Source organism: Pelodiscus sinensis, chromosome 1 (genome assembly GCF_052426305.1).
Source record: "Pelodiscus sinensis isolate ZL-2025 chromosome 1, ASM5242630v1, whole genome shotgun sequence".
Lineage (NCBI taxonomy): Eukaryota > Metazoa > Chordata > Testudines > Trionychidae > Pelodiscus > Pelodiscus sinensis.
Genome location: NC_143052.1, coordinates 207,185,739 through 207,212,911, shown reverse-complemented (window position 1 = coordinate 207,212,911; position 27,173 = coordinate 207,185,739). Strand labels below are relative to the sequence as shown.

Below are 27,173 nucleotides of genomic sequence, written 5' to 3'. Positions count from 1 at the left end.
TCACTAGATTGTATAGGATATCAGACCTCTTTCATTGTCCAGGTACTCTATCATGCAAAAGAACTCCTTATAAGAGTTTCACAAGTTCCAGCATTGGCCACCCTGAGATAGATTACTCTGGTTTAGATGGTCCAATGATCTGTTTCATAATGACTAGTAAGTTCATGTCAAAATGAATATAAAGACAAACTGAAATGTTGTATTATTTACTACATAAAACATAATGATGCAATGTATCATATAAATTGCACATTAATACATTTCTCAATGTGTGTTCTATTCTGAGCCATTACATTTTATAAGTCTTCTTTATATATCCATCATGAAGTTATTCAATTTATGCATATTAATAATTTTAGGAATAAAGTTACTATGCCTGTGTGGTACCCATTTTCCAGTGCTTCATTTAGAGATGCTTAAAAGCCTTTATCTTTTACTGGTAGCCTGCATAAAATGAAAATGATCTGGCTGATAGTATATTGTAGACAATGTAAGGTTCCGAGGCATCTGATCAAGTCCCACTGGAGTTATAACTATTGTCATAACAAAGCTATGGGAGGTACTACTGTCTTGAACAGGTTAATGCACTATGCCTTTTAGATATTAATACTGCTGGCCTTTTCACAATTTGACTACCTGTGTGTTACATACCATAAGAAATAATTGATCACAATATCTGCTGTTCTCTCTGGCTAAAGGTGAGGATGCATAATGCTATAAATAGTAATCATCTTGTGGCATAGACCAAATGAAAAACAATTGTATTTTATGAATTAGTCTATTTATGCTTACAGCAACATACACTTTGGGGAAACATACTGTATTAAGCCTATGTATCACTGTGGGCTAAGGACTGTATGTATGATTGTGTTCCGCTCCCATAGGGGAGGTTTGACACAGCTTGTACAGGAACTAAAACTCTGTTAGGAGGGTATTAAAGTGAATCACTCATGTCGTAAGCTCCTCTAGAGAGGTACTATCCTCTCGGGACATTGCATGCAGTTCATATTAGGTTTCCAGAGACAAGGACAGGGCTGAATATAAACTGACCTGGGCTGCTCTAGAAAATGGATAGGACATTCTGACTAAGAGCCTCCTAACCTTTGCCAAAGGGTTTTGCCTATGAGAGCCCCATAAGATGGATGGAAGATCTCTGGGATGTTTTTGCACATATATAAGAATTTTTGTTGTTGTTTATATGTTCTCTCTTAAATGCTTTTACCTTAAGAATAAATGGCTGTTAAGAAATGGCCCTCTAGTAACATTTAACTGTTGGCAATCCACCAGTCATAGCCCTCAGAAGGAAAGCACAGGTGCTGACCTGTATGCACATGGGCTTCCTAAGAATATCACAGGATAAGATAGGGAGCTGTTCAGCCTTTAAAACATCAATCAGAAGGGAGAAAGATGCAGATCTCTACCCAGAAGAAGTGATGTCTGGGATCCAGAAACCTTAAGTGGATGCCCTCAGAGGACCTTGAAGGGCTATATACAGTTGCACTGAGCCTGAAAGTGAAGCGCATGAGTTATAAGTAACTGGTTTTAATCAATGTGCTCCAATAGCAAAAGATTCCATTTTGTAGCATAATCAAGTGTAAACATTACATTTTAAAAGGTTAGAGTTTAATGGTAGCATCAGATTTGACATGGGTTAGCAATTACCCACCTGAAATGAATGTGAATAGTACATTTTTCCTTATTATCACAGCTGACTCTATAACATATTTTTAATTATTCTGTATTAACATGCTGCATAATGCATAGCACCATATGGAATTTGAATATAATTTATATAATGATTTCCATTGTACTGACATTAATGAATGTTTTCAGAAACCTAGTCATGTGAAAGGAAAAAAAAACACTCTCCTTTATACTTGAGATTATCAGTATGTGAACAAATTTCCTCAGAGAATTAGATTTGCTCGTAGAATTTACTTACATAGAAATTTATTCAAAAACCCTAATACCTGATAGATCAACTTTCACTTCTCAGGTAAAGAATAAGTTATAGAATTCCAATATAATGATATTTTGCTAGAAGGGAAATAATTTGTATCTTGCTTGTACTATTTTAAAAAGAATATGCTTTCTGTGCTCCTAACTTACATCTTCACCACAATGTGATATTACTCATGCTCACAATTAAGAGGCTAGGTTGTTCCCGTAACAACTGTGATCAAGCAAGCAAGCAAACAAACAAACTGTGGCTAAACTGCCTTTTGGATGTGCACTTGGTAAAATGGGCGCAAACCTTTTTCTTTCAGATGTACTGTACACCTCACTGTAGTTATACATCCCATTGTCACCACAAGTTGTCCTTTGTAAGAGATTTTGGAAACTTCTGGAGATGTGTGATCAGGTGTGGCCACCCCTTGGCTAGCTAACCAGAATTTAACAGGGGTCTGAGTCCAATGAGGCCACTGGATGGCTTTCTGGGGACGTGTTTTGTATAAAAAGTGATCAAATCAGTTGGGGAGGAGCTGGATCTTCATAAAGCGAGATACACATGATAGTGTGGAACCAGATCAGGGAGAAGATCCAGGAGACAGATTGTTGGCAGTTTGATCTCTTGGAGTACAGGCTGATAGAATCCTTGGGGGGTCTGGATCCAGAACCAGAGTATCTTGAGCTTGAAGAAAGCCAGATGAAGTAAAAGATAGTAGAGTGTGATAGTGTAGCCAACTCTAAAGCACCCCTTTGTGGCTTCAGTACCTACTGTAAGTGGCCCCTTCTCTTAAGTACCCCCTTCACGGCGCTCAGACCTCCCCTCTTGCCAGGAGCCCAATTGTCCACATTCTCCACCATTTGTAATAGGGTGGCCTCACCTGGGCCCTATCCTGTGGTGGGCTGTGGCACAACCACAGTGCTTGCCTCAGTTTTCCCTTTTTTCTGAAGTACCCATTAACTCCACAGAAACTTTCAAAGTACAAATAGCTCTTTGTGAGTTAATGTATTAGCGTAGACCCACAACTGTATCTCACAATACACAAACAATACGAACACTCTTTCTAGTCCCAATGGTCTAGCAATATGCATGTACACTTTAACATCATTAGCCACACTCTGGTGCTCTCCTGTCCAGTTCCAGCATCTCTTAGATCGCATCTCATGCCCTCTAGCAGGAAAGCTGCTCATCCCTGCTTCCTCCTCTGGTTTGATTCTAGGTCTTGCCTGAAGACACCAGCAAACTGAGCCCTTCATTGTTGCCCAGTGTTCAGTCCTCTCTGACTTCAACTGTCCAGCTTTGAGAGCCATCAAGCATTTCCTTCTACTGTTCTCAGTTTTACTCCTCTTTAGTCACAGGCCTAGTGAAGATTGTAGATGACACACACACACACACACACACACTGCTTTTACCAGCCTGATTTACTTCCAGTGCTCACTAAAGCTACGTCTAGACTACATTCTATTTTCGAAAGAGGATAGGCAAATTCCTGCAGAATCTCCCTTTCGAAAGCCAAAGTAGTCTGGACGCGTTTTTTTTTTTTTTTTTTTTTTAAACCCTTTTTTTGAAAAAACCCACTCTTCCTTAAAAAATGAGGTTTACCAGGAAGGAGTTGAATAAAAGTCCAGAAGAAAGGGTAATGGTAGGAAGGAGTCCAGGCTGTCAGCAGCTAAGTACTTGAATTGGTTACTTACACTGGGGTCCGTGGACTGGAACCAGTAAAGAGGGAAAATCTGGTTTCCCTTTAAGGACCCTGGGAGGGTGGCATGACAATCCCTGGTATATGTGGATAAGGACAATTTTAAAGGTTGACACAAGGGTTGAAGGAGAGCTAGGGCCAAGGACCATATGTATGGATTGTGGATTATCTCTTGGACTTTCTGTTACCCAAGAAAGGGTGGGGCAAAAATGTGATCTGGCTAGAGAGGTGGGAATACAAACCAGATTTCATGAGTTGTAGGCCAGTGCTCTCTCAGCTAGGATGCACATTTTCCTTCTGTGGCAGTTCACTCATTAATTTCCCACAGAGAACACATTATGTTGCTGCTCCTTAGTCCGCACTAGTTTCTAATTGAATTCCAGGCAGAATTTACAATGTTAGTTCTAAATAGTTTAGGTCTTGGCTGCTGTCTGAACAGTAAACTGGCTACCTACAGTATTGCAGCAGCTACAAAGAGCAGAAGTAAGTGAACTGCAAGTTTAACTACAAATTCAATATCTGAACGGGATGGGGCTTTTTTCTTTGCAGGACTTTCTCTGGAACTCACTTGTTCTGTCAGAGCCTAACTTGTAATCTTTGATAATATACTCTAAAGTTCTTCTGTTTTGCTTTGTTTTGAGTGAGGAAGATGGTAGGGGATATTGGTTGATTGGTTACAGGATACCCCCATATTATTTTGGGTGGTTTATATGTCTGAGAGCTGAAGCTTTGTGCAGATAGACAAATCATTCTTTGGAGGGACAGTTAAGTCTTAATTCTCTCCATTTTAAACACATTTACAAGTGTCTGGAGTCTGCAACAGGCTTTTTAAAGCAAATTGACGAAATGAATAAAAATATCACATAACATCAAAATACATCACAAGGTAATGTACTGTAATAGTTCCTATGTCTGAAGAAGCACATTTTGTCTTAGTGAGCACCATATGTAGGCAATTTGAGTAGCAGATGTTTTCTCAAAGTTGACACAGGAAATAAGTCTCAAAAAGTTGGTAATTTGTCCTCTTAAACCTGTCTTGTTCCATTTCGCTGGAAATAAGGAATTCTCTAGGCACAGCATTTTCCCTTTCTTGGTATGGTACATGGCTTAAAATGTGTGCTTATTTCAAGAAAATGCACTATATTTGACATCTGTGCTGGCTCTTCCTACATGTTAGCATTACTTTCAGAATCTAGTTATGCTATTAAAAAAGAAAACGTGCTCTTCAACTGTAACTTGCATGGCATCACCATAATTTTTACTTTAAAAATTGTTCACAATTTTCCAGGTCTCCTCATATATGTGGTCTGCCAGCTGTTTAAAATAGATCATGTGCTAACCTGTCTGAAATAGAAGTACATGGTTCCATTTTTACTAACTTTATAAACTGATTTAATATCTACTATTAAAGCCTGACATTGATTTTAATGGACTCCCATTCCTGGCTGCTTCTCTTCCTGGAGTCAAGCTGGTTGAAACATACAAGTCAACAGAAGTGATTCTGGTTTAGGTGACATACTGGAGCAGCCATTTCTAAAAAACAGATCTATGGAAACTACAGAAAAAATGAAATCAAACACTTTCATATTTCACATGTCCTTGTAAATTGTATATACAGGCAGTCCCTGACTTATGTGGATCTGACTTATGTCGGATCCGCACTTACGAACGGGGCTTTCTCGCCCCAGAGCTCGCAGGCAGCGGTCCGCCACCTCAACCTCCAGGGCGAGAAAAGCTGCTCCCAGTGCCCCTGGTCTGCTGGGGACCGTCTCCAGCAGACCAGGGGAACCGGGAGCAAAGCCGCAACCGCGGCGGGGTCCCGCGCTTCTGAGGCTTTAAAGGCTTCTGAGGCTGCGGCTGCGGCTGTGGCTGCGGCTGCGGCTTTGCTCGCGGTGCCCCTGGTCTGCTGGGGACCGTCTCCAGCAGACCAGCGACACCGGGAGCAAAGCCGCAGCGGTGGCGGGTCCCGCGCCAGAACAAAGCCTCAGAGGTGCGGCACCCTGCCGCCGCGGCTTTGCTCCCCGTGTCCCTGGTCTGCTGGGGGGGGGGCGCAGCTAGTGTGCCCCCCCCCAGCAGACCAGGCTTTTGTTGTTGACCCTGAGGCAGAGCAGCTGGGGCGCTGCTCTGGGCACTACTGGACCAACCTGGCAGCACCTCAGCTGCTCTGCCCCAGGCTTCCTGATTCAGCTGCTGCTGGTCAGTTTCAGCAGCAGCTGAACCAGGACGCCTGGGGCAGAGCAGCTGGGGTGCTGCTGGGTTGGTCCAGTAGCACCAAGGAGCAGCGCTACTGGAGTAACCCAGCAGCACCCCAGCTGCTCTGCCCCAGGCGTCCCCAAGTCAGCCGCTGCTGAAACTGACCAGCGCTGACTACAGGAAGCCCAAGGCACAGTTGCTCTGCCCTGGGCTTCCTGGAATCAGCCGCAGATCAGTTTCAGCAGCAGCTGACTTGGGGACGCCTGGGGTTTTTAAGTTGAATCTGTATGTAAGTCACAACTGGCGGTCAGTTTCAGCAGTGGCTGAATCTGGACGCCAGTTCCGACTTACATACAGATTAAACTTAAGAACAAACCTACAGTCCCTATCTTGTACGTAACCCGGGGACTGCCTGTACAGAGAAAAACTTTTGAGCAAGGTTTTCAAAAAAGTAAGCAGTGGTTTTGTGTATATCATTTTTGGGGTATCTCCGGGTATGTCTATACTGCAATGCTTTTCCACAAGATGAAATGCAAATGAAGTGCTCATTTGCATATGTCGTGCTCACATTTGCATTTCCTTTTCAGAAAAAGGAGCAAAAAGATGACCCTCCTTTTGCGCAAGAGCCGTTCTTTCTGAAAAAATGAGGAAGGGATCTGAAGAGGAAATGCAAATGAGAGCGCAACATATGCAAACTAGGCTATGTCTAGACTGCAAGCCTCTTTCGAAAGAGAGCGTCTAGACTGCACGGAGAAATTTCGAAAAAGCGGCTTGCTTTTTCGAAAGAAAGCATCCAGTGAGTCTGGATGCTCTCTTTCGAAGAAGCCCTATTTACATTGAAGAACGCCTTCTTTCGAAAGAGGAACTTTCGAAAGAAGGCGTTCTTCCTCGTAGAATTAGGTTTACCGCCATCGAAAGAAAAGCCGCGTTCTTTCGATTTAATTTCGAAAGAACGCAGCTTGAGTCTGGACGCAGGGGAAGTATTTTCGAAAAAAGGCTACTTTTTTCGAAAAAACCCCTGAGTCTGGACACAGCCCAAGTGCTCCATTTGTATTTCCTCTTGCAGAAAAGCCTTGCATATAGACATAGCTTACGTTAAAAATGTTTAAAGGGATCTGATTTTCAGAAAGTGCTAGTACAGCCTCTTCTTTAAGCTGTCTCTATTGTTTGGGCATGCAAAATGCTGGTCACTTTTGAACCATTTTGGCTTTTGTTTCTATATTTAAGAGCACAGTCCTGTTCAACCCTCTTAATCCTAAGGGATCCTAACACTCATGTCCGACTACATTCTCTGTTTAGTGACTGCTTGCTTTCAATTAAATGCAGCTGTCTCCTGGGAAGGGGGCAGTTCTAGCACCACCCCAGAACAGTGCTGCCTGTCTTTGTTTTTAATTATCCCTACATATTTCTCAGTTGAAATGAAATGGATGTTTTGTAGAGGACAAAAATGTGTTTAAACACTGATACTATAGTGCAGTATTCCACAGCACTGCACTATTATTAGAAGTGACATTTTTGGCTGAGACATCGAACAAAATCTCTTCTACCTCTTTTTGCTAGTAGCTTAGGCAGAATTTGAAGAGATAGTATGACAAGCAACCAATATTCTGTCTATCAATATAGCAGGTTCTTTTTCTGAGGCTGTGTGATCTATTGTTTGGTGCATATGGCAATTTGGCTTTGTCTGCACAGTTATTCAAAGTGCCTTATAAAGCTTTTTGAGATCCCAGAAAGATGACACACAGTATTTAAAACCTGATTCTTTCTTTCTTTCTTTCTTTCTTTCTTTCTTTCTTTCTTTCTTTCTTTCTTTCTTTCTTTCTTTCTTTCTTTCTTTCTTTCTTTCTTTCTTTCTTTCATCTATACAGCATTTTACGTGACAGACAGGTATTCCATTCAAAATGTTTTTGCTCTTGGCCCAGTGCAAAACCAAAAATGAGTGTAGGCCCAGCAGAGAAGATTATGATTGCTTAGAAAGGGGAGAATGATGACAATAATGTACAGCCAAACCCTTAAACATATTAAAGAGAAAATTGCAGATATTGGCTTGAATAGTTAGAAGGAAGAAGTCTTGGCCTAAGACAGTGTAGCAGGTTCATACTCTACAAGCACTCTCCCTACTCAGCACTCAATGCTGGTGCACCTTGTCCTGAATGTGCATTACAAATTTGGCCCATTTTATTGCACTCTAGGGATTTTTAAGTCATGCTTCATACTACACTTGTATTCTCTTTTAATGTGCATGTATGGGAACTAGCACGAGACCACCAAACCCATTTTCTTGTGTAACCTCCGAAGGTGAAATTTAGATAAGTAGTGCACTAACTTACTGTAGTAGCTAGCTGTTCTTATCCTCTCTTTTTCTTATTAGAGCTTGTAGGGGTTCTCCCCCTGTGCGGAGGGGCTTACGTCCGCCCCCCTCGGTTCTCTGATTATCGACGCCTTGACGCACCCGATTCCAATTGGTTTGGTTAGGCGGTTGGGGGAAGGGGGTCCGGGCCCGCCCTCTCTCCGGACCCCAGCCCAGGGCCCTAAGGTCGGGGAAAAGTCTCCCCCACCTAGCAGGGGGGGTCGAGACCCCTAAACTCCCCTGCCCTCAGGGTCCGCGTCCCCGCCCTGGGCTGCTTCTTCCCCCAGGTCCCATAAGCTCACCTGGGCCCTTCCGCTGCCCCTGCCCAGGGCCTCCAATAATGTCGACCACTCGCCGGCTCACGGGGGGGGTGCGTCTCCTCGGCGTTCCCCCCTATGGCTGGTCCACTGCGGCCTTTTGAGTTGCCCGCCGGTCGCAGGCAGATGACGTCACCCCCCTCGTCGGCCTCTGGCCCCTCCCAGGGCCGTCCTCCCCGTGACGTCCCTGCCACGTCCGCTCGGCCCCGCCCCCTCTCTGCGCTGCCGGCCGGCCCCGGCTCGTCACCCGGCCGGTGTGCCGGCGCCCCCGTCTCTGCACTGTCTGCCGGCCCCGGCTCGCCACCCGGCCGAGGTGCCGGCCCCCCCGTTCGGGGACGGTGGGTGGTGATCCGCTCCCCTCCGGGGGGTGGGTTCTCCCCCCGTGGTTGCGGTGTCCCGGCGGTTTCCGGGAGGGGCGGGGCTACCCCGCCACACACCTTCCCCCTTAAGTCTGGGGCCATACTCGCAGTTCTGGTCTCTGTGTTTTCCGCTGACCGTGATAGCCAGTCCGCGTTCCCGTTGGCGGACCCCGGGCGGTGCACGACTCGGAATTTGTATGGCTGTAAGCTGAGGTACCATCTCAAGATCCGTGGGTTAGTGTCCTTCATTTGCTGCATCCATTGCAGCGGGGCGTGGTCCGTCACCACGGTAAATTCATCGCCTAAAAGAAAGTACCTTAGTGAATCGACAGCCCACTTGAGGGCCAATGCCTCCTTTTCAATTGTCGCATATCCCTTCTCCCGAGGGAACAGTTTACGACTCAGATAGAGGATGGGGTGCTCCTGTCCCTCCTCCTCTTGTGTCAGTACCGCCCCTAACCCCACTTCGGACGCGTCGGTCTGCAAGGTAAAAGGTTTGTTAAAGTCAGGCTGGGCCAGCACCGGGGCCCGGACCAACCGGTCTTTCAGCTCCTGAAATGCGTCGTCGCACGCCGCGGTCCACCTCACCCTCTCGGGTTGCCCTTTCCTTGTGAGGTCTGTCAGTGGCGCGGCCACGGAGGAAAAGTTCGGGATAAACCGTCTATAATAGCCCGCCAATCCCAGGAACTGCCGTACTTTCCTCTTTGTCGTTGGGGTGGGGTGTTCCCGTACCGCCTGGACCTTATCTACTAGGGGCTTCAGCTTCCCCCTCCCTACCGTGTACCCCAGATATGAAACTTCGGCCCTCCCAAATCGACATTTCTTTGGGTTGGCCGTGAGTCCTGCTTCCCTCAGTGCCCTTAATACACTCGTAATGTGCTCTACGTGCTTCTCCCAGGACTCACTGAATATCACAATATCATCAATGTAAGCCGCTGCGTAGTCCTGATGGTCCCTTAAGACCTGGTTCATGAGTCTCTGGAAGGTCGCAGCGGCCCCGTGCAGTCCGAACGGCATGTTTTTGAATTGGTACAACCCAAAGGGGGTGGCGAACGCCGTTTTCGCCTGGGCTTCGGGGGCGAGGGGGATCTGCCAATACCCTTTCGTTAAATCGAGGGTCGACAAATAGGCGGCCCTCCCCAGGCGTCCCAGTAACTCATCTATCCGTGGCATGGGGTATGCGTCAAATCGCGAGATCGCGTTGACTTTACGGAAGTCAATGCAGAACCTCGTTGATCCATCTGTTTTGGGCACCAGAACAATGGGGCTTCGCCATTCGCTACGAGATTCCTGTATGACCCCCCACTCCAACATGGCTTGGAGTTCTTCCTTCACCGTGCCCCATAACTTCCGGGGAAGGGGGCGCATATTATCTCTTACCACTCTGCCGGGTTCAGTCTCGATCTTGTGTTGTACTAGCGAGGTCTGTCCGGGTCGGCTGGTTAGTACCGTCCTGAACTGGTCGAGAAGGTGGTGCAACTGTTCTCGCTTTGGGCCCGGGAGCTCTTCTCCGACCCGTATGCCCTCGATCCTCACCTCCGGCTCCCCCCACGGACCCAGCTCAATGTCAGTGTCCCGAGGGTCAATCAGGAGGGCCTCCCGTGGATGCCACTTCTTTAAGAGGTTGACATGGTAAATTTGGGTTGCCCGGCGGTTCCCGTCTACCCGAACCTCATAGTCGACCGGGCCAAGTTTCCTGATTACCCGGAAGGGTCCTTGCCAGTGGGCCAGGAGCTTGGACTCCCCGCTAGGCAGCAATAGTAGAACCTGCTCGCCTGGTTCGAACTCCCTCACCTGCGCCTTTCTATCATAGTAGGCCTTCTGCCCTTCTTGCGCCTTCTCTAGGTTCGCTCGGGCCCGGCCCGCTAGGTCGTGGAGGGTTCCCCTCAGTTTCTGTACGTACTGGGCGGCCCCCAAAGCCGGAGACACGGACGTTTCCCATCCCTCCTTTACGAGGTCCAGGATCCCCCGCGGTCGCCGCCCGTATAACAGCTCGAAGGGGGAGTACCCGAGCGATGCCTGCGGTACCTCTCTGACGGCGAACATCAGTGCAGGCAGCAGCTTGTCCCATTCCCGGGGTTCATCTTGTGCGAACTTCCGCAGCATCCCCTTCAATGTGCGGTTGAATCGCTCCACCAGCCCATCGGTTTGGGGGTGATATACCGACGTCCGGAGCTTCCTGATCTGCAAGACCTTACACAGTTCCGTCATAACCTTCGACGTTAAATTCGTCCCCTGGTCTGTCAGTAACTCCCGGGGCAGCCCGACCCATGAGAATAGCTTAACTAACGCCTCCGCTATGGCGGGGGCGGTGGCTCTTTTCAGGGGGACTGCCTCTGGGCAACGGGTGGCGTAGTCTACGATGACCAGGATGTAATTATGCCCGCGCCCAGATTTCTCGAGTGGTCCTACCAGGTCTAATGCTACCCTCTCAAAGGGGGTCCCTACCACAGGCAGGGGCACCAGGGGAGCCGGCGGGACCCGGCCCCCGGCTGTTCTTTGGCACTGGGGGCAGGAGTTACAAAAATTCTTAACTTCCTGGTACACCCCCGGCCAATAGAATCTCTGGAGTATCTTCTGTTGGGTCTTTTCCCTGCCCAGGTGCCCGGCCCACGGGTGTTCGTGGGCCAATTCCAGGACCTTCCACCGGTACGGTCTTGGGACTAACAGCTGCCACCTTTCTTCCCCAGGGAGTTCCCCTGAAGACACCCGGTACAGGCGGTCGTCTTTTACCTCAAATCGCGGCCCGTCCGGCCGATTGGGCGGGTCCCCCTCCTGCGGCTCGCTTGTAGTGCGCACCTGCTCCCAGGCCGCCCGTAGTGTGGGGTCCTCGCGTTGTTGAGTGAGGAAGTCCCCTTCTTCTACGTCAAGACGGACGGTGGGTGGTGTCCCGGCGTCCGGGGCCCTTGCTGGCTCGGCCCCCCCCTCATCTTGCTCTCCTTGGGCGACCAAGGTCCCCTGCCCTGTTTCTGGCTCCCTTTTAGGATGTCTTCCGCTATCCCATTGTCCTAGGAGTCGCTTCAGGCCGGGCCAGTCCCGCCCCAGCAGGAGGGGGTACGCTAACTTCGGGCCGACGGCGACTACACAGTCTCCTTCCAACTCCCCGTCCCCTATCCGTACCCGGGTCGTAGGGTAATAATGAATGTCCCCGTGGACGCACCGGAGGGCTATGGGGGCACCCCGGGCCCGCCCTGGAAGAATCACGTCCCTTCGGACAATGGTTTGCCCGCATCCCGAGTCGAGAATAGCCTCCACCGGGTTCCCATTAACCCACAGCCGTTTAATTACCTGAGCTGCGCTGGCTGCCTTCCTGTCCGCACTCCCAGCACGCCTCTGCCCGAAGGTGCAGTCCATCAGGGTGCAGTCCCTCTTGTAATGGCCCTCCTGGCCGCACTGATAGCAGACCCCCTTCGGAGCTCCCTCGGGTGGCGGGGTGCCCGGACTTGTTTCGGTCGCCCGGTCTCCCCTGGCCTCACCGATCGGCCGGTTCCACCGAGGTGCTAACCTCCTGGTCGGGAGGGGGCCCAGGGAACTCCCGGCGCTTTCCCCAGCCCGCTGGGCTCCCGTGGGCTTACCCGTCCCGGCCTCGTTCCTTCGGGGTTCTCTTGGTGTCCCAGCGGCTCCTTTCCCCTCTGGCCCTTCTGCGGCTAAGTAGTGTTCCATGAGGGTCACCGCTTCATCCAAGGTCTCCGGAAGGTGCCGCCGTACCCACCGCTGCCCTTCCGCGGGGAGGATGCTGACGTATTGTTCAAGTATCACGAGATCCGCCACCTGGGCCCCCGTCTTAGTCTCTGGTTCAAGCCATCTCATCCCCGCTTCCTTAACCCGTTGCGCCACCGCCCGTGGTCGCTCGCGGGAGTCGTACCTGGCCTCTCTAAACCGCCGGCGGTGGGTCTCGGGAGTCACCCCTAATTGGTCCAGAATAGCCTCTTTAACTTTATAATAACATAAGGCATCGCTGGCGGACATCCCTCGGTATGCTAGCTGGGCCGGCCCCGACAGGTAAGGTGCGAGGAGGGTGGCCCAATGCTCGGGCGGCCACTTCGCGGCGGCGGCCACCCTCTCGAACGTAACCAGGAATGCCTCGGGGTCATCTTCCGGCCCTAATTTCGTTAGCCGTATGGGCAATTGGGTGCCGACTCCCTCTCCTCCTCCAGACCCCGCTACCGCCCCCGGTACCGTCATTGGTGCGCCTCGCGCCATCTGCTCCTGGCGCTCCTGGAGCTGGTTGAGGAGCTGTTGCAGCGCCTGCATCTGTTGCTGCTGTTGTACCTTCTGGGTCTCTGTCCACCATTCCAGAATTTTATTGGCTTCCATTGTCTCCTGGCAATCAAGACTTTGTTAATCCTTTCCCTTATCTGAACCCCCGTTTCGGGGTCCACTATACCCACATTCTCCACCACCTGTAGGGGTTCTCCCCCTGTGCGGAGGGGCTTACGTCCGCCCCCCTCGGTTCTCTGATTATCGACGCCTTGACGCACCCGATTCCAATTGGTTTGGTTAGGCGGTTGGGGGAAGGGGGTCCGGGCCCGCCCTCTCTCCGGACCCCAGCCCAGGGCCCTAAGGTCGGGGAAAAGTCTCCCCCACCTAGCAGGGGGGGTCGAGACCCCTAAACTCCCCTGCCCTCAGGGTCCGCGTCCCCGCCCTGGGCTGCTTCTTCCCCCAGGTCCCATAAGCTCACCTGGGCCCTTCCGCTGCCCCTGCCCAGGGCCTCCAATAATGTCGACCACTCGCCGGCTCACGGGGGGGGTGCGTCTCCTCGGCGTTCCCCCCTATGGCTGGTCCACTGCGGCCTTTTGAGTTGCCCGCCGGTCGCAGGCAGATGACGTCACCCCCTCGTCGGCCTCTGGCCCCTCCCAGGGCCGTCCTCCCCGTGACGTCCCTGCCACGTCCGCTCGGCCCCGCCCCCTCTCTGCGCTGCCGGCCGGCCCCGGCTCGTCACCCGGCCGGTGTGCCGGCGCCCCCGTCTCTGCACTGTCTGCCGGCCCCGGCTCGCCACCCGGCCGAGGTGCCGGCCCCCCCGTTCGGGGACGGTGGGTGGTGATCCGCTCCCCTCCGGGGGGTGGGTTCTCCCCCCGTGGTTGCGGTGTCCCGGCGGTTTCCGGGAGGGGCGGGGCTACCCCGCCACAGAGCTATAGAGCAAAATACCTGTATTATTCCATTTATAGACTCTCCAAAGATTACAATTTATAATAGATTTTCTAAAAAGAGTTATTTTTTTAACTATCCAAGGAGGACATAAGGCCTAATAAAATACCCTTAGAGAATATGCAGTAAAAGTAATCTGTGCTTCACACACCTTTAATGTTCAAAGTGACTTTGAGTACCAATGGTGACGTCAACTATTTCCTCTCTAGTTACCTGCTTCTTCCAGTCTGCATTTACTCTAATACATAGCTGTTGGCATACAAAATCAGAGTTGTTGTTTCTCAGATTACTGCTGGTCTTGTTTTGTTCTCGTGATTTTCCCACTAATCTCACAGTTCTATTATGTATCACTATGAGAAACAGCTATAAAATCTGAATAAATGGGTAAAACTGAGATTCGCATAAGGGCTGTTCAAATGAATTTGCTAAAAATTAATCAGGAATACAGCTTTTATCTCTATTTACTAATTGTGAATTGAACCTGTAAAATGGTGATAATAACACTTACCTATCAGAGGTGTTGGCATAATGCATTCATTTAAAATGGAGATACTCAGATGCACTGGTAATAGGAGGCATAATGCCTGAGAAGGACAAATGGATCTCTACCAATAAATTTATACCTAAGTGTTCATCAACTACTCCGCATGAATAATTTTCTATTCATGATAGTTAATATACAGTTCCTTTGGACAATTTGCAATTCATTCATTGTGTATAGCTGGTTTTCCTCTAAGTCATATGGTGTGTTTTCTGTTCCATGATTGGCTGTTTGAAATGTTGTTTTAATAAGAGGTTATGGAATGATGAAGGTTTCCGTTCATTCAAAAATATATTTTTTTTGGCAGATCGTTATTCACATGAAATAACATTCCTAAATATTTGTATGAATAAAATCCTATTTTGCTAATTGTTTGCATATGACTAAAAATTAGTAAAATTAAAAATAGACTATCCATTTAGAATTCAAACAAATATTCATTAATTCTGTTTTTGTAGTATTACAGTAAATTGAGTTTTCAAAATGCATTTCATTATCTGAACTTTCAGTGGAATTAATAATCTACCCTTTCTTATAACACATACAAATACATATATTTCAGTTCCTGGGTGGGTAAAAGGATGGTGAGTGTCAATTGCTGATTTTTATCCCAGTCTTACCAAAACTTTCATGTGACCCTACTCATTCCCTGTGCCAAAACTTTCCAGAGATGCACAGTCGAAAGAAAGGAAATTTAGGTTTTCAACAATTTGCAAAACCTGAATGGAATTTCATGTTACAAAATAAAGGCTCCCCTTTGCCAGATTTCCAATTCCAGCTGCAAACAATAGAGATACTGGGGCATCTCTTTCTCTCTATTAAAAAAAAGTGTTAAGAGTGTTTTGTATTTAGGGCCCTACTAATTTCACAGTTATAGAAAAACATGACAGACCATGAAATAAGCCCTTCCCCATCAAATATGATCTCTCCAAAATCAGGCAGACTGAAGAGGAACATTACTTGTCCCTCTTCGGCACAGCTGTTACGGGGGGAGATCAGATCTATCTCCACAGGCAGCACAGAAGTGAGGCTCCAAGCTCAGATAGAGGCATTCAGAGTAAGCTCAGGGCTAGGGTAGGAAGTTGGGATGGGCAGGAGTTTGGGGGTTCAACTGGGCAGCACTTAGGTCAAGCAGCTCCCAGTTGGTAGTGCAATGAGGCTAAGGCAGGCTCCCTACCTGCCCTGGGTTTGTGTGCTTCCTGGAAGCAGCCATTATGTCCTTTCAGCCATTAGTGCCAGGGGGCTTTATGCACTCCCCGCACTCGCATGTTCCTGCCAAATAGGAGCTGCAAAGCCAGTTCTGGGAGCAACAACAGCCTGCAGAGCTACCCTGATCATCCCTCCACCAATGGGCCACAAGAACCTGGCAGTTGCTTCTGGGAGCCACACAAATCCAGGTCAGGTAGCAAGACTGTTGTAATCGTGCTGCATTGCTGAATGGACTTTTAACCTTGCTGACTGTCATTGACAAGTTGTTCTAATTGAAAATCAGATGCAAGCCTAGCACCTCTGGTGGCTCTTGCCAGTGCTCAGGGCACCAGGGAATGAGGCTGCCACTCTCCACATATCCTTAGCATTGGGGCTTCCTACCCATTGCTGCCCTCCCTTCCCATGGCTTGTGCTAGGGCTCTGGACACCTGGGCTCCAGGCAACTGCTCTCCTTGGCCTTTGCGACTGTGACTCCAGCTAGGACTCAAGGCTTCCACCCCTTGCAGCTTTTTCCAAGGGCTATGGGGACCTGGGCTGCTATTGCTCCACAGCTCCAGCTAAATCTCTGGTATTTCGCCCTTGCCCCCACAGCTCATTCTAGTTATGGGGCTCCCATTTTCCAAAATATCTGGAGCCCCTGGGCACAGGCTCCATGGACCCATATGTTAGTCTACTACTGGTAGGAACCCCTGGCAGGGGAAGATCAAACCTGCCTCCACTTCTGCTGCTTTTAGAGCTGGATTCTGTGGCAGCACAGAGGTGTACGTCAATCCTGCAACCCTCCTACAACAGCTTTGTGTCCCCACACACACACACATACACACACACATATATACTGTTTTGCATCAGGACCTTCATGGTTATAGAACAGCACCATTTCATATGTTTAGTTTCTTGCTATAGCTCTGGAGAAGTGCTAAGGATATCTGTTCTCACCTCTTTTATATTTCTGAACTCCCTAACCTGTATTATTTCCCTCATTTTCTCTCTTTCATCCTGCTTTTCTACTCTTTTTTTTATTTTATGGCAGCCGTGAGAAACTTGCTTGAGAGAATCAGAGATAATAGACTAATGGAACGAGAGGTTATTTTTATGAGAGGTTTGGAGGAGGAGGGTGAGGTTGCAGCATTCTCAGAGTCAGAAACTATGTTCCAGGCAGAGCATGGAGATGAATCCTGAAGTCACTCATGGGAGTCAACGTAGAAAATGTAGAGGGTGAGCTAAAACTGGCAAAGCATGGACCCTGTTAAGAGGGAAACTTTTGAAATGAGATCTAATTAGAAGTGGTTTGGCACTGGCTTTTGGAGATGAGCATGAGGAGTTTATGCCTTGAAAAGAGCCCAGAAGCTTAAAAGAGTGAGGGTGACTGGAAAGAAAGAAAAGCTGTACTACGTACTACTAGTTTATATGGGTTAAACAGTGAATTATTTTGTTGGAACTTTGGACCAAATTAATCTCAAAAAGTAAGTCATTTGGAAAATAGATTTAAAAGGTTTGTATTACCACAAGCAGGACACTGTGCTGTGAAGCTAGCTGCCCTTGGCTCTTTCTAGTTAGCACATTTTGCTACTAAATATTCAGATTTCTACATATGGTTTTAACAATCTCTGAACATTTTTGAGTATAGTGAATTTATGGGAATTAGCTCTGCTGATATTGGTGGTAGGTATTTTGCAGCTCATTATGCAGTATCAACTAATATTTATGACGTTGGGAAATGGCCCTTCTTTCAGAAATTACAGTAGAATTATTCATGCAAGAAGTATGTTTGTCTCAGAAGGCTCACCTTCCAAAAGTATCAGAGGGGTAGCCATGTTGGTCGTTAACTAAAAATACAACAATGGTCCTGTTGCACCTTAGGATATGTCTACACTGAAAAGTTAATTCAAAATAACAGCCATTATTTCAAATTAACTTTAATAGCATCAATACATGCAAACCGATATTTCTAAATTAATTCGAAATAGCGGAGTGCTTAATTCGAATTTGGTAAATCTCATTCTATGAGGAGTAATACCATATTTGAATTAGCTATTTTGAATTAAGTGCTGTGTAGACATTTAATTTGAAGTAGGGGGCCTCCAGCCCATCCCAGGGAGCCCTGGTGGCCACTCTGGGCACAACCAGGAAACTTACTCTCCTCTCCCCCAGCCCCGGAGCCATTAAAGGGGTAGACCCTGGCCACAGTGCCTGTGCCAGCTCCAAGCCTGCCAGCCCAGAGCCAGCAGTGGCCACCAGGGACCCTGACCCAGTGGCCCCAAAACATGAACCAGCAAGCCACTGGCAGCCAGCCCTCCACCGCTTCCCAGGAGCAACCTGCCAGCTCCCAGGAGCCTGCCAGGGCCTGGATAATGTGGATGCCTTCCTGTTCCAGGATGGAGATCAGGGTGGACCTTACTCAGGTTTGGGGGGGATGCCCCCAATGTCCATGATCTCCGCACTAGATGGAGGAATGCGGCCATCCATGGCAGGATAGCTGCCAGCCTTGCCACCAAAGGCCACATGTGAACCCAGGAACAGGTTTGCATGAAAATCAAGTTGCTCCGGTGAGACCCCACCCCAACCCTGAGCTTCCCCTCCACCTTCTTCCCCTTGCTTCCCCCTTCTAGCTCCCTCCTCCCAGGTTTCCCCCTCCCCTCTCCCACCCTCTCTTCTCCCCTCTCCTGCCTCCTTTCCCCAGTCTCACCAGAGTTTCATTCCTTCCCCCGCTCCAAGTTTTGTTAAAGAAAGAGACTTTGTGTTCATGAAAATACATGTATTTTATTTGACATCAGGAGGGGGGGCTAGGGAGGGGTAAGGCTGTGAGGGAGGAATGAGGCACAAGCCCCCAGTGGGGCAGACCAGGGAGGCTCTTAGTGCTCCTCAGGGTGGAAGCTCTTTTTTGAGGTGAGGAGACCACATCTGTACACAATACTGAAGATATGGCGTACCATAGTTTTATACTTCCCTTCCTCCTTCTTCCCCTGGTTTCCCCCTTCCAGCTCCCTCCTCCCAGGTTTCCCCCTCCCCTCTTCCACCCTCTCTCTTCCCTTCTCTCACTTCCTTTTCCCAGTCTCCCCAGAGGTTCATCTCCCCCCCACAGTTTTGTCCAATAAACCCCGTTTCTATTTTTGAACATATGTGTCTTTTGTTTGACATCAGGAAGGGGAGCTAGGGAGGGGTAAGTGGAAGGACGTGATGTAGGAATGAGGCACAAGTCCCCAGTGGGGAGGACTGGGATGCCTCTGAGGGCTTCTCAGGGTGGATGCTCTCCCGCAGGGTCTCCTGGATCCTGACAGCCCACCGATGGATCCCCCGGATGGCAGCCTGCAGCAAGTGCAGCCGGGCTGATGGCAACGACCCCATGAGATGCACTGTCATGCCCATGGGTAGCTCTGGCTCCATGTGGCCGAGTGCTGTGGTGTCCCGAGTGCGGGAACTCAGGGCACTGCAAGATAGGACTGCTTTGCTCTCCCTCATTGAGGTAGATAAGCAAGTGGGGATCCCTGAGAACTGTCTGTCCGGGATGGGAGTAGGGTCCTTTTAAGCACGGAACTCATTTAGCCTCAGGCAGCAGCCCCACACACTAAGTCCTAACCTGATGCCTTGCCGGCACTGGTTCTGGCCATCCTTGACTTCGGTTCAGGGTCCACTCAAAATGCAAAATGCATTAATTTGAATTGGCTTAATTCGAATTGAGTTAACTCGAATTAATGCTGTAGTGTAGACGTACCCTTAGAGACTAACAAAACTCTGTGCCCCTTGTTCCATATTTGTCATATGAAGAAGTGAGTTATGCCTACGAAAGCTCATGATACTATTTATATATTTTTGTTAGTCTCTTAAGTGCTACAGGACCATTGTTGTTTTTTAAATTTTCTTAGTCTTAAGTAAGCCTTTGAGGAAATAAGTCGCCACCAAATAGTTTAGCTTAGAAAAACTTAGCTTATCTAACTTTTTGCAGGGAGAAGGTGAAGGAACCAGGAAGTAATCTTTATGTTCCTCTTCCTCTTCATTTTGTCACTACTGAGATCAAACATCAATTGTAAAAAGGATCAGCAAACAAACAAAACAAAACAAACTTCTCTTTTTCCCATTGTTCAACTTTAAAGTGTAGCAGAGCACTGATTATTATTCATTCAGCAATATTTACAGAAGAAAAAGAACACATATCCAAACAGGAAAATGTATTTCATGCTCTGTTTTTCTGAGAGCATTTATTATCATGTGAAGATTACTTTGGTTTTAAAACTATTTTCCTCCTATAGGAATAGATTGGATTGCATATCTCTGTCTGATTGCTGTCATGCTGAATCATTCTCGAGATAATAGTGTTCTGTATAAAATATCTCACACATTAAAACAGAGGGTTCCTTTTACATTATAATATATCTGAAAATACTTTTGAGTTCTGTTTTCATTCTTAAACCTGAATCAGACTCCTTTATATCTGTGGGTCCCCACCCCATACCCATCCACAGTTATCAATTAAAAAGCCAGACAAAATATTTTATTTAGAAACAAGTGCACATATATCATGTTTATGTACATATACAAAATAGCATGTACTCAACTTTCCATATTCCTGTCATCATGTTCTTTATATCTAAGTACATTTGCATGAGAATATGATCTTGGTTTAAGAATTCAACTGTTGCAATTGCTGTTTCATTATAGTCACGAGACATCACAATTGGGCTACTGTGGAAATTATTATGGTGCAGCCAGAAGGTGATTTAACTTCCTATAGCTCTTAAAAGTAGAAGTAGATAAATTTGTAATAATCACATAACTTTTTCATGCATTCGGTTTCATAATAACAAATGAGAGAGAGACATCTCTACCACTAATCTGCATATGTATAGGATGAACCTGGCCCTATTGAAATCAATGGAATTTTACCTTTGATTCCAAAATGGCTAGGATTTCATTCATGAAGTATGACCAACCAAAAATGCTTATAATTCAGAAAGAGCATTATAAACATTTCCCTCCTAAAAATTGCAATATGGCATCGCCAACTTTTTATGTAAACCTAATTCATCAAAGGCCTCTCTGCATATGTAATTAGTGTGCTACAATCTGTATCCTCAGTTTGGATGTTGGTGTTGCCCCTTTCTCTGTCAGTAATTTGAAATGGAGATATATTAGTTATATTCTGAAAAATGATGTAGTTCTCTAGAATATTTTTCTTCAGTAATTTGGTTCATAGTATTTCTATACTTGGAATAGATGCTCCAATGTACTGTTGTTGTCCCTGTTGAGAAGAAATGCTTTTTGATATTTTTGAAGTATTTAGTGGAAAAATTACAATGCTATATAACATAAACGTATTAAAAACAGGAAAATATAAGCAAAGAGGAGGTTAATTCTAGATCATTAGAGCAGTGTTCTAAATAAAAGTCCCAAAGCAGAGGGCCCAGAACCTAGAAGGAAAGAGGTCACCCTAATCAAAGACAGCCTGTTATGTATTTGTGTCACATGATCATATATTATTATTTTCACAAAACTACTGTCTCATTCAGACTGAGTGTAAATTCCTTGCTCAGGCTGAATACCACTTCACTCTTTGAGAAGTTGCATTTAAATCAGTGGAATCAATGGATTGTTTGAACACTCAACTTTGCAATCTTAGCATTTTGTGAAATGAGTTTTATTTGTTTGTTAGATTCATGTTGCTTGAGTAATTTAAGATAAGGTGACCTAATTTACGCAATAGCATATCGCCCTGCAAAGGCCATAATGGAACAGCTAACAAGACATGTAGAATAAGGCAAAAAAGAAAGCATTTCCAAGTTAATTATAATAATGTAACTCATTTTCATGGTCAAGCTATTACAAAATTAGACACTGTGGGTCTGATTCTCATATACAGTATAACTCCATTTAAATGTCCTAGCAGTGTAAATGATAATCAAGCCTTTTAAGATAATTTCAGCAGGTGTACAATAGGCTTTGCCCGCTCCTTAACATTAGGCTTTGTATTAGGGAGTACATGTACATCCTTGTTTCAGCACTTTCATGTTGTGTGCCAAGTCTTAGAGCCCAGGTCAACTAACAACAGCAATATAGACATTCAGGGTCAGGCTAGTGATAGGGACCTGAGACCATAAAAAGGCTCTAGCCTGAGAATGAATAGCTACACAGCAATTTTATGGCCTAGTTACCTGAACAGTGTTAGCTGGAGTCAGCTGACCAGAGTCAATCACATCTATGGTAGGGGTCTTTTATTGTAGATATATCCCTAGATGGGAGGAGTTGTCATGTGACTGCAGATTACAAGTGGTGTCTCCTGTAAGTACAGGCAGCTTTCCTTTAAGGAAGAGAAATTCAGGTGAGTTACTCCATTAGAAAGCCAGAGATTATCTGTAGACAGCTCCTGTTTCCCACAGGTATCTATCTGGGAGGGCTAAGAAGCTATGGAAGAAGTGAATGTCATGCCTATGAATAGAGTCCAGGAAGGACAGCTAAATGATAGAAGCTGGGAAAGCTTCAGATCATTGGGATCTTAAATTGATTAAACTGAGATTATTTCTAGAGCTCGGAAAACTCTTTCAACTAAAACTTTTTTTCTTTTGTGTAGGGGAGGGGGAATGGAGATTCAGACTAACCTAAACATTTTTGCAAATTTGTGTCAATTCTGGCAAATTCCTTGGATAAAAGCCCACCCACATTCCAAAATGTTTTAATATTTCAAAAATAAAATACTTCAACTTTTTCATTCATAATGATATTCTGATTTGGCATTATTTCTGGTTTTCTTATTTTTAAACATTTAAATGAAAAATCCTCAAAATCAAAAGGAAATGTTGAAAATACTTGATTTGGTGTTCCAAACATGATTTAAAAAAAAAAAAAAAAAGTCTCAACTACCAATGAACAGAATTAATCGTGCTGCTGTAGCTGTTCCTTCTGTTATTTAAATAACAGAATTCCATGGAAAAGGTCTTGAAGGAAAGGTTTTTTGGGGATCTTATTCTGCCATTTTTACATACTGGATACCTAAAAATAAAGAATATTGGTCTGGCTACTAATGTTGTTCTGCACTCTATTGAGAAACTTCCAGAAAACCTTTAACTTTTTATTTTAAAAAAGCCATCTGAGATGGCAGAAGGGACCAAAAAATAGAATCTCCTTTGCTGACTTTACACTATAATTTTTGACTGATCAGGACAGTGTCAGGAATATGATTTTTTTAGCTAAATAAATATGCAAGAGATAAAAGAGAAGAGGCATATATTTTAAGTTGTTCTTAGCATCCAAATATTGAAAACGAATCAGGGAATACCATAAATAAAAATATATCAAAATCTTTAATGAATATAAAATGTACAAGCACTCACCATGCTTTTAGTCTCAGGTTTGTAAAGGGATTTCTGACTGAAGTACATTAGCTGGAGTAGTTAAGTCTGGCAAGTGAAGGATAAACTAGATTAAGCTTCCCACTCACTGTGATTTTAAGTATTTCTTGGCACAGTAGCTTCTTTATTCACTTATTTTTATTATACAATCCTGTGACTAGGCTTTAAGCCAATGTTTAATAATCACTGTGCCTAGGAAGTAACTACATGATGCATTTTAGAATGTCTTATGCTGGAGAAAAAGGTGAAGACTGAGGAAGTCAGCATTTTCCCAGCTGGAGACTTTAGATCCCTTCTGATACAGAAACAGGGGGCTGGGAAGACAACAGTAGGCACCCTGGGATGTAAATAGCATAGTAACCTTACATGCTGGCCTACCAGAAGACTATAGATATGGGAATGGGTCAAAATGGTCCCCAGAAAATCCAGCAGGTATGTGGGAGAAAGGTACAATCCTTCACTATGTCTAGAAAGGTATGTATTGGAAGGAGTAGGAAATCACCATCCTACAGCCTAAATAAGGACTGGGAGCTAGGCCTCAACGTAGAATAAATGCCAATGAAATTCAGTGATTTCTGTTAAACTCACCTAGATGTGTATAGTTTCATTTTCACACTTTATATGAAAATTAGAATGTGCAAAGCTAACCCACTGGTACATTTGTCAAAGTGCAAGAAAGAGACATTTCATACGTCCCCAGTTAGGTAAAATCACTTGAACCCGAAGAAGTGGGATGTGCTCATGAAAGCTCATTGTTAGTCTTTAAAGTGCTACCAGACTTTGTTGGTTGTTAAGTTTATCCTGTACAGACCAACTCGGCTACCCCTCTGAAGCTTCTGTCCACTTAGGTATGCCTTCTCCATTCTTATTACTGCTGTTCACAATCTATATGGATTTGGATTTTTACTGCCAGACACAATGGATGAGTCATCCTTCTGAGGATTAGAAAGAGCAGCGATGTGTTGATAACCATGCCAAGAAATGAAAAGATGTCATCATGGTTTCCGGCACCCTTCTGTGCCTCACACACATGCTGCTCCACTCACTGAGGCAGCTGAAGAGACTACAGCCTATTTATTTTATTCTCTGACTCATTTGCAGAGGCAGAGACAAAGAATGATACAGTTTCAAATGCATGTACCTACAGACTATTCAGGCTTCTCAAATGTGTCTCATTCTGATTGGGCCCTACCACAAAAGACGGAAAGCTGGCTTTTGAGAGTAATAAAAGCACACAGTTGTTTTTATGTTATGTGAGGAACATTAGGAAAACAAGCTGAACATCTTTTTGAATGCTGCAGAAAAAATGGGGTCACTGCATTTAATTCTTTTGTGAGTTCGGAGCCTTGGCATAAAAACAAACCAGGCTTATGCTGGGACTTTAATAAAACTGGGAGAGTGTCCAAAGGTTCAGGAATTGGTTTGTGATGGTATCCTAATTTAGCTGGAAGTTCTTTGACAACAATTCACTATTCCTAGCTCTGACACTTACATGTTTTAAAATTTATAAACTTGCCCAGTGCAGCATTTTCAGGCACATCTGTAATATTTTATTTAGAATGTTCATGTAAGAAGAATGACATCTTAGGTGAGATCTTGGGACATTCATTTAACTTTCCTGTTCCCCAGTAAGGAAAATGAGGATGAAATATCATCTCAAAGGGAATGTTGTGTGGTTAAACTTATTAGCTATTGGGAGGCACTTTGAGATTCTTGGATGGAAGGCACATTAAAATTGTAAAGTATCATCATATATTATTTATTGAGTCAAATGCTATAATTCTTATCTGCGATACTTCTGCAAAATCTCTCTCAAGAACTTCAAGGTTTTTCCATTATTATAAAAAAATCAGATTGCAAATTTAATTAGATCAGGTTTATTTATTTCCCTTTCTTGTCCACCCTCTGCCCCCAGTAGTTTATAATTTGCCAGTGTGGTAAGGACTGCCACAGGACAAGCTTATTCACAGAAGTCTGATATTTCCACATCCAGTCTTAGCAGTACACCAGAAATGTAGAGCAGTTATTAGTTTGATTTATAGAGCTTCATATAATCCCCTCTCCAAAGGAAAAGAATAACTGGCCCAGGAATTACCAAATCAGTCTAGGAAAATGAGTATCTAAAACTATGCTGAATGAATCAAACAATGAGTGGTCATTAGTATCGCTGAGCATAGGCTACATACTCATTTTAAAGTGGGGGTATCAGAATAGTTGTGAGAGCAATCATGAACTTCCTAGGGAAGAGTGAAGGTAAATTTAGCTGTGATGCTTTTGCAAGGGTCCCAGATTTAAGTGCAATTCCCCAAAGCAGATTTCCATTAAGAACTTTTTAATAGCAAACTTTTTCAGAAATAGTACCTGTTTGCACAATATGTAACTTCTACCGTTACTCCTCGTGGAATGAGGTGTACCAGTAGTTTGGAATAGGAAACCTAATCCGAACTACCTAGTTCGTGCCGTGTGTAGCCGCGGGCACGGAGTCCAAACTAGCGGACATTTAAAAATGGCGGTGCCCAGCAATATGCAAATGAAGCCCGGGAAATTCAAATCCCGGGCTTCATTTGCAACTCCGGTTGCCTACATTAACCACCCTAGTTCGAACTAGGGTGGTAGTGTAGACATACCCATACAGAGCAACTCATGGCCCTTTAAACAGCTGGCTGTTCCCTGTGGCTCCTTGCTCTGGGCAAGGGGAGGGAGGAAGCTTTGTACATTGCCCCCACCTTCTCCAGCAAAATCTCTCCATTCCCGTTGTCTGGTTTCTGGCCAATAGGAGCTAAGAAATTTTGCTAGGAGTAGGTGACAGCTCATAAAGCCTTTCCTCCCCAGCAGGGAGCCACATGGAGCAGACAGCTGTTTTGAGCAGCCTGGAACTGTGGCAGACAGGAAACCTGCCTCAGGTTCCTGCAGGGATGCTGGACAGGAGCTGCCAAGGTAAGCGCCTTCTAGTCAGAGCCTGCCTCTGGCACCACATACCCTTTCCCTCCTTCCAACTCCCTGCCCCAGGCCACCAGCCTTCCTGTCCCAAGTCACCAGCCAATCCCTCTGCACTCCCCTTCCTCCACTCCTCCAGGTCTCAACTCCCTCCCATACCCTGCCCCTCTCCTACGTGGCTTCCTGAATCCTGTCCTGCAACTATACCCCCCAACCTTGCACTCTATTCCCCTGCTCCAGATTATCACCCAAATCCTCTGCACCCCCTTCGCCTAAGGCACAACTCCCTCCCAAGCCCTGCAATCTTTTCCCTAGGACAGAATCCTCTCCTACACCAATACCTTCTCCTGGAGCCTGAATTCCAAGTTGCTGGTGCAGATCAAACCCCGTCTTTCATCCAAGCTCCCTTTCAGACCCCACCTCAGTCTCTTAGTCCAAGCTCTCTTCTGAACCAAACCTACATGCCAGACCCCACAGCTCTACCATAGAAAAATGTGGCCCTTGACCACTTACCAAAACCTTGGAGTGTCCCATCCCATCAAAAATTCTTGTCCACATCTGATTTAGAGGGTTAGGATTAAGAATATTTGTGTACATGATATCTCTGATCTCATTCTTAAATTCTGCCAGATTCCGTATTATAGGTATCTGAATTCTCAGTGAAACCACGAGTGATTACAATAATTGCTTATAGTGTAAGAAGCTGGAGCATTTGCTTTGAATTTTTTTTTAATAAACCATAACTTCTGCTAAAAAGTTTTGTGAAGAAATGATTCAATTCAACTGTATTTTATTCACTTGAACCATTGGATAATTGCCATTTCAAGATCTTTCTACTGCATCGTCTTTTCATAAAATACTTCAGCATTTATTTTTTTGAGGAATTGAAATTTTACGAAAATGTGTGAACACACCAATGTAGTCTTGAGTCTTCAAAAAGAATGAGTTTGACTCAGACTTTTAATGAGGCAGAGCACAAGACAGAACTGTGGAATATTAGGAAAAATCTTACTGATTTACTCATGAGGGAAGCCTTAATTATTATTTTTGAGTGCTACAAAGGAAAAGTGTGTTTTCTGAAGGCTAATTTTTGTATCAAAGCATCAGTGAAATTGAAAATCAGTAGCTCCTT

General features: G+C 45.7%; 1 protein-coding gene across 4 annotated transcripts in view; it reads left to right on the top strand.

Moving 5' to 3' along the window:
* The window catches only part of IL1RAPL1 (interleukin 1 receptor accessory protein like 1), a 1,174,742-nt gene that overhangs the window by 696,792 nt on the left and 450,777 nt on the right, over positions 1 to 27,173 (top strand). For 3 of the 4 annotated variants that reach the window (XM_075913279.2, XM_089774689.1, XM_075913281.2), the window contains one exon: positions 25,937 to 26,041. The exons of the other annotated variant lie outside the window; for it this stretch is intronic. In XM_075913279.2, the coding sequence (XP_075769394.1) occupies positions 25,937 to 26,041 (105 nt within the window). The remainder of the gene's footprint in view (positions 1 to 25,936; positions 26,042 to 27,173) is intronic. 4 annotated transcript variants of the gene reach the window in all.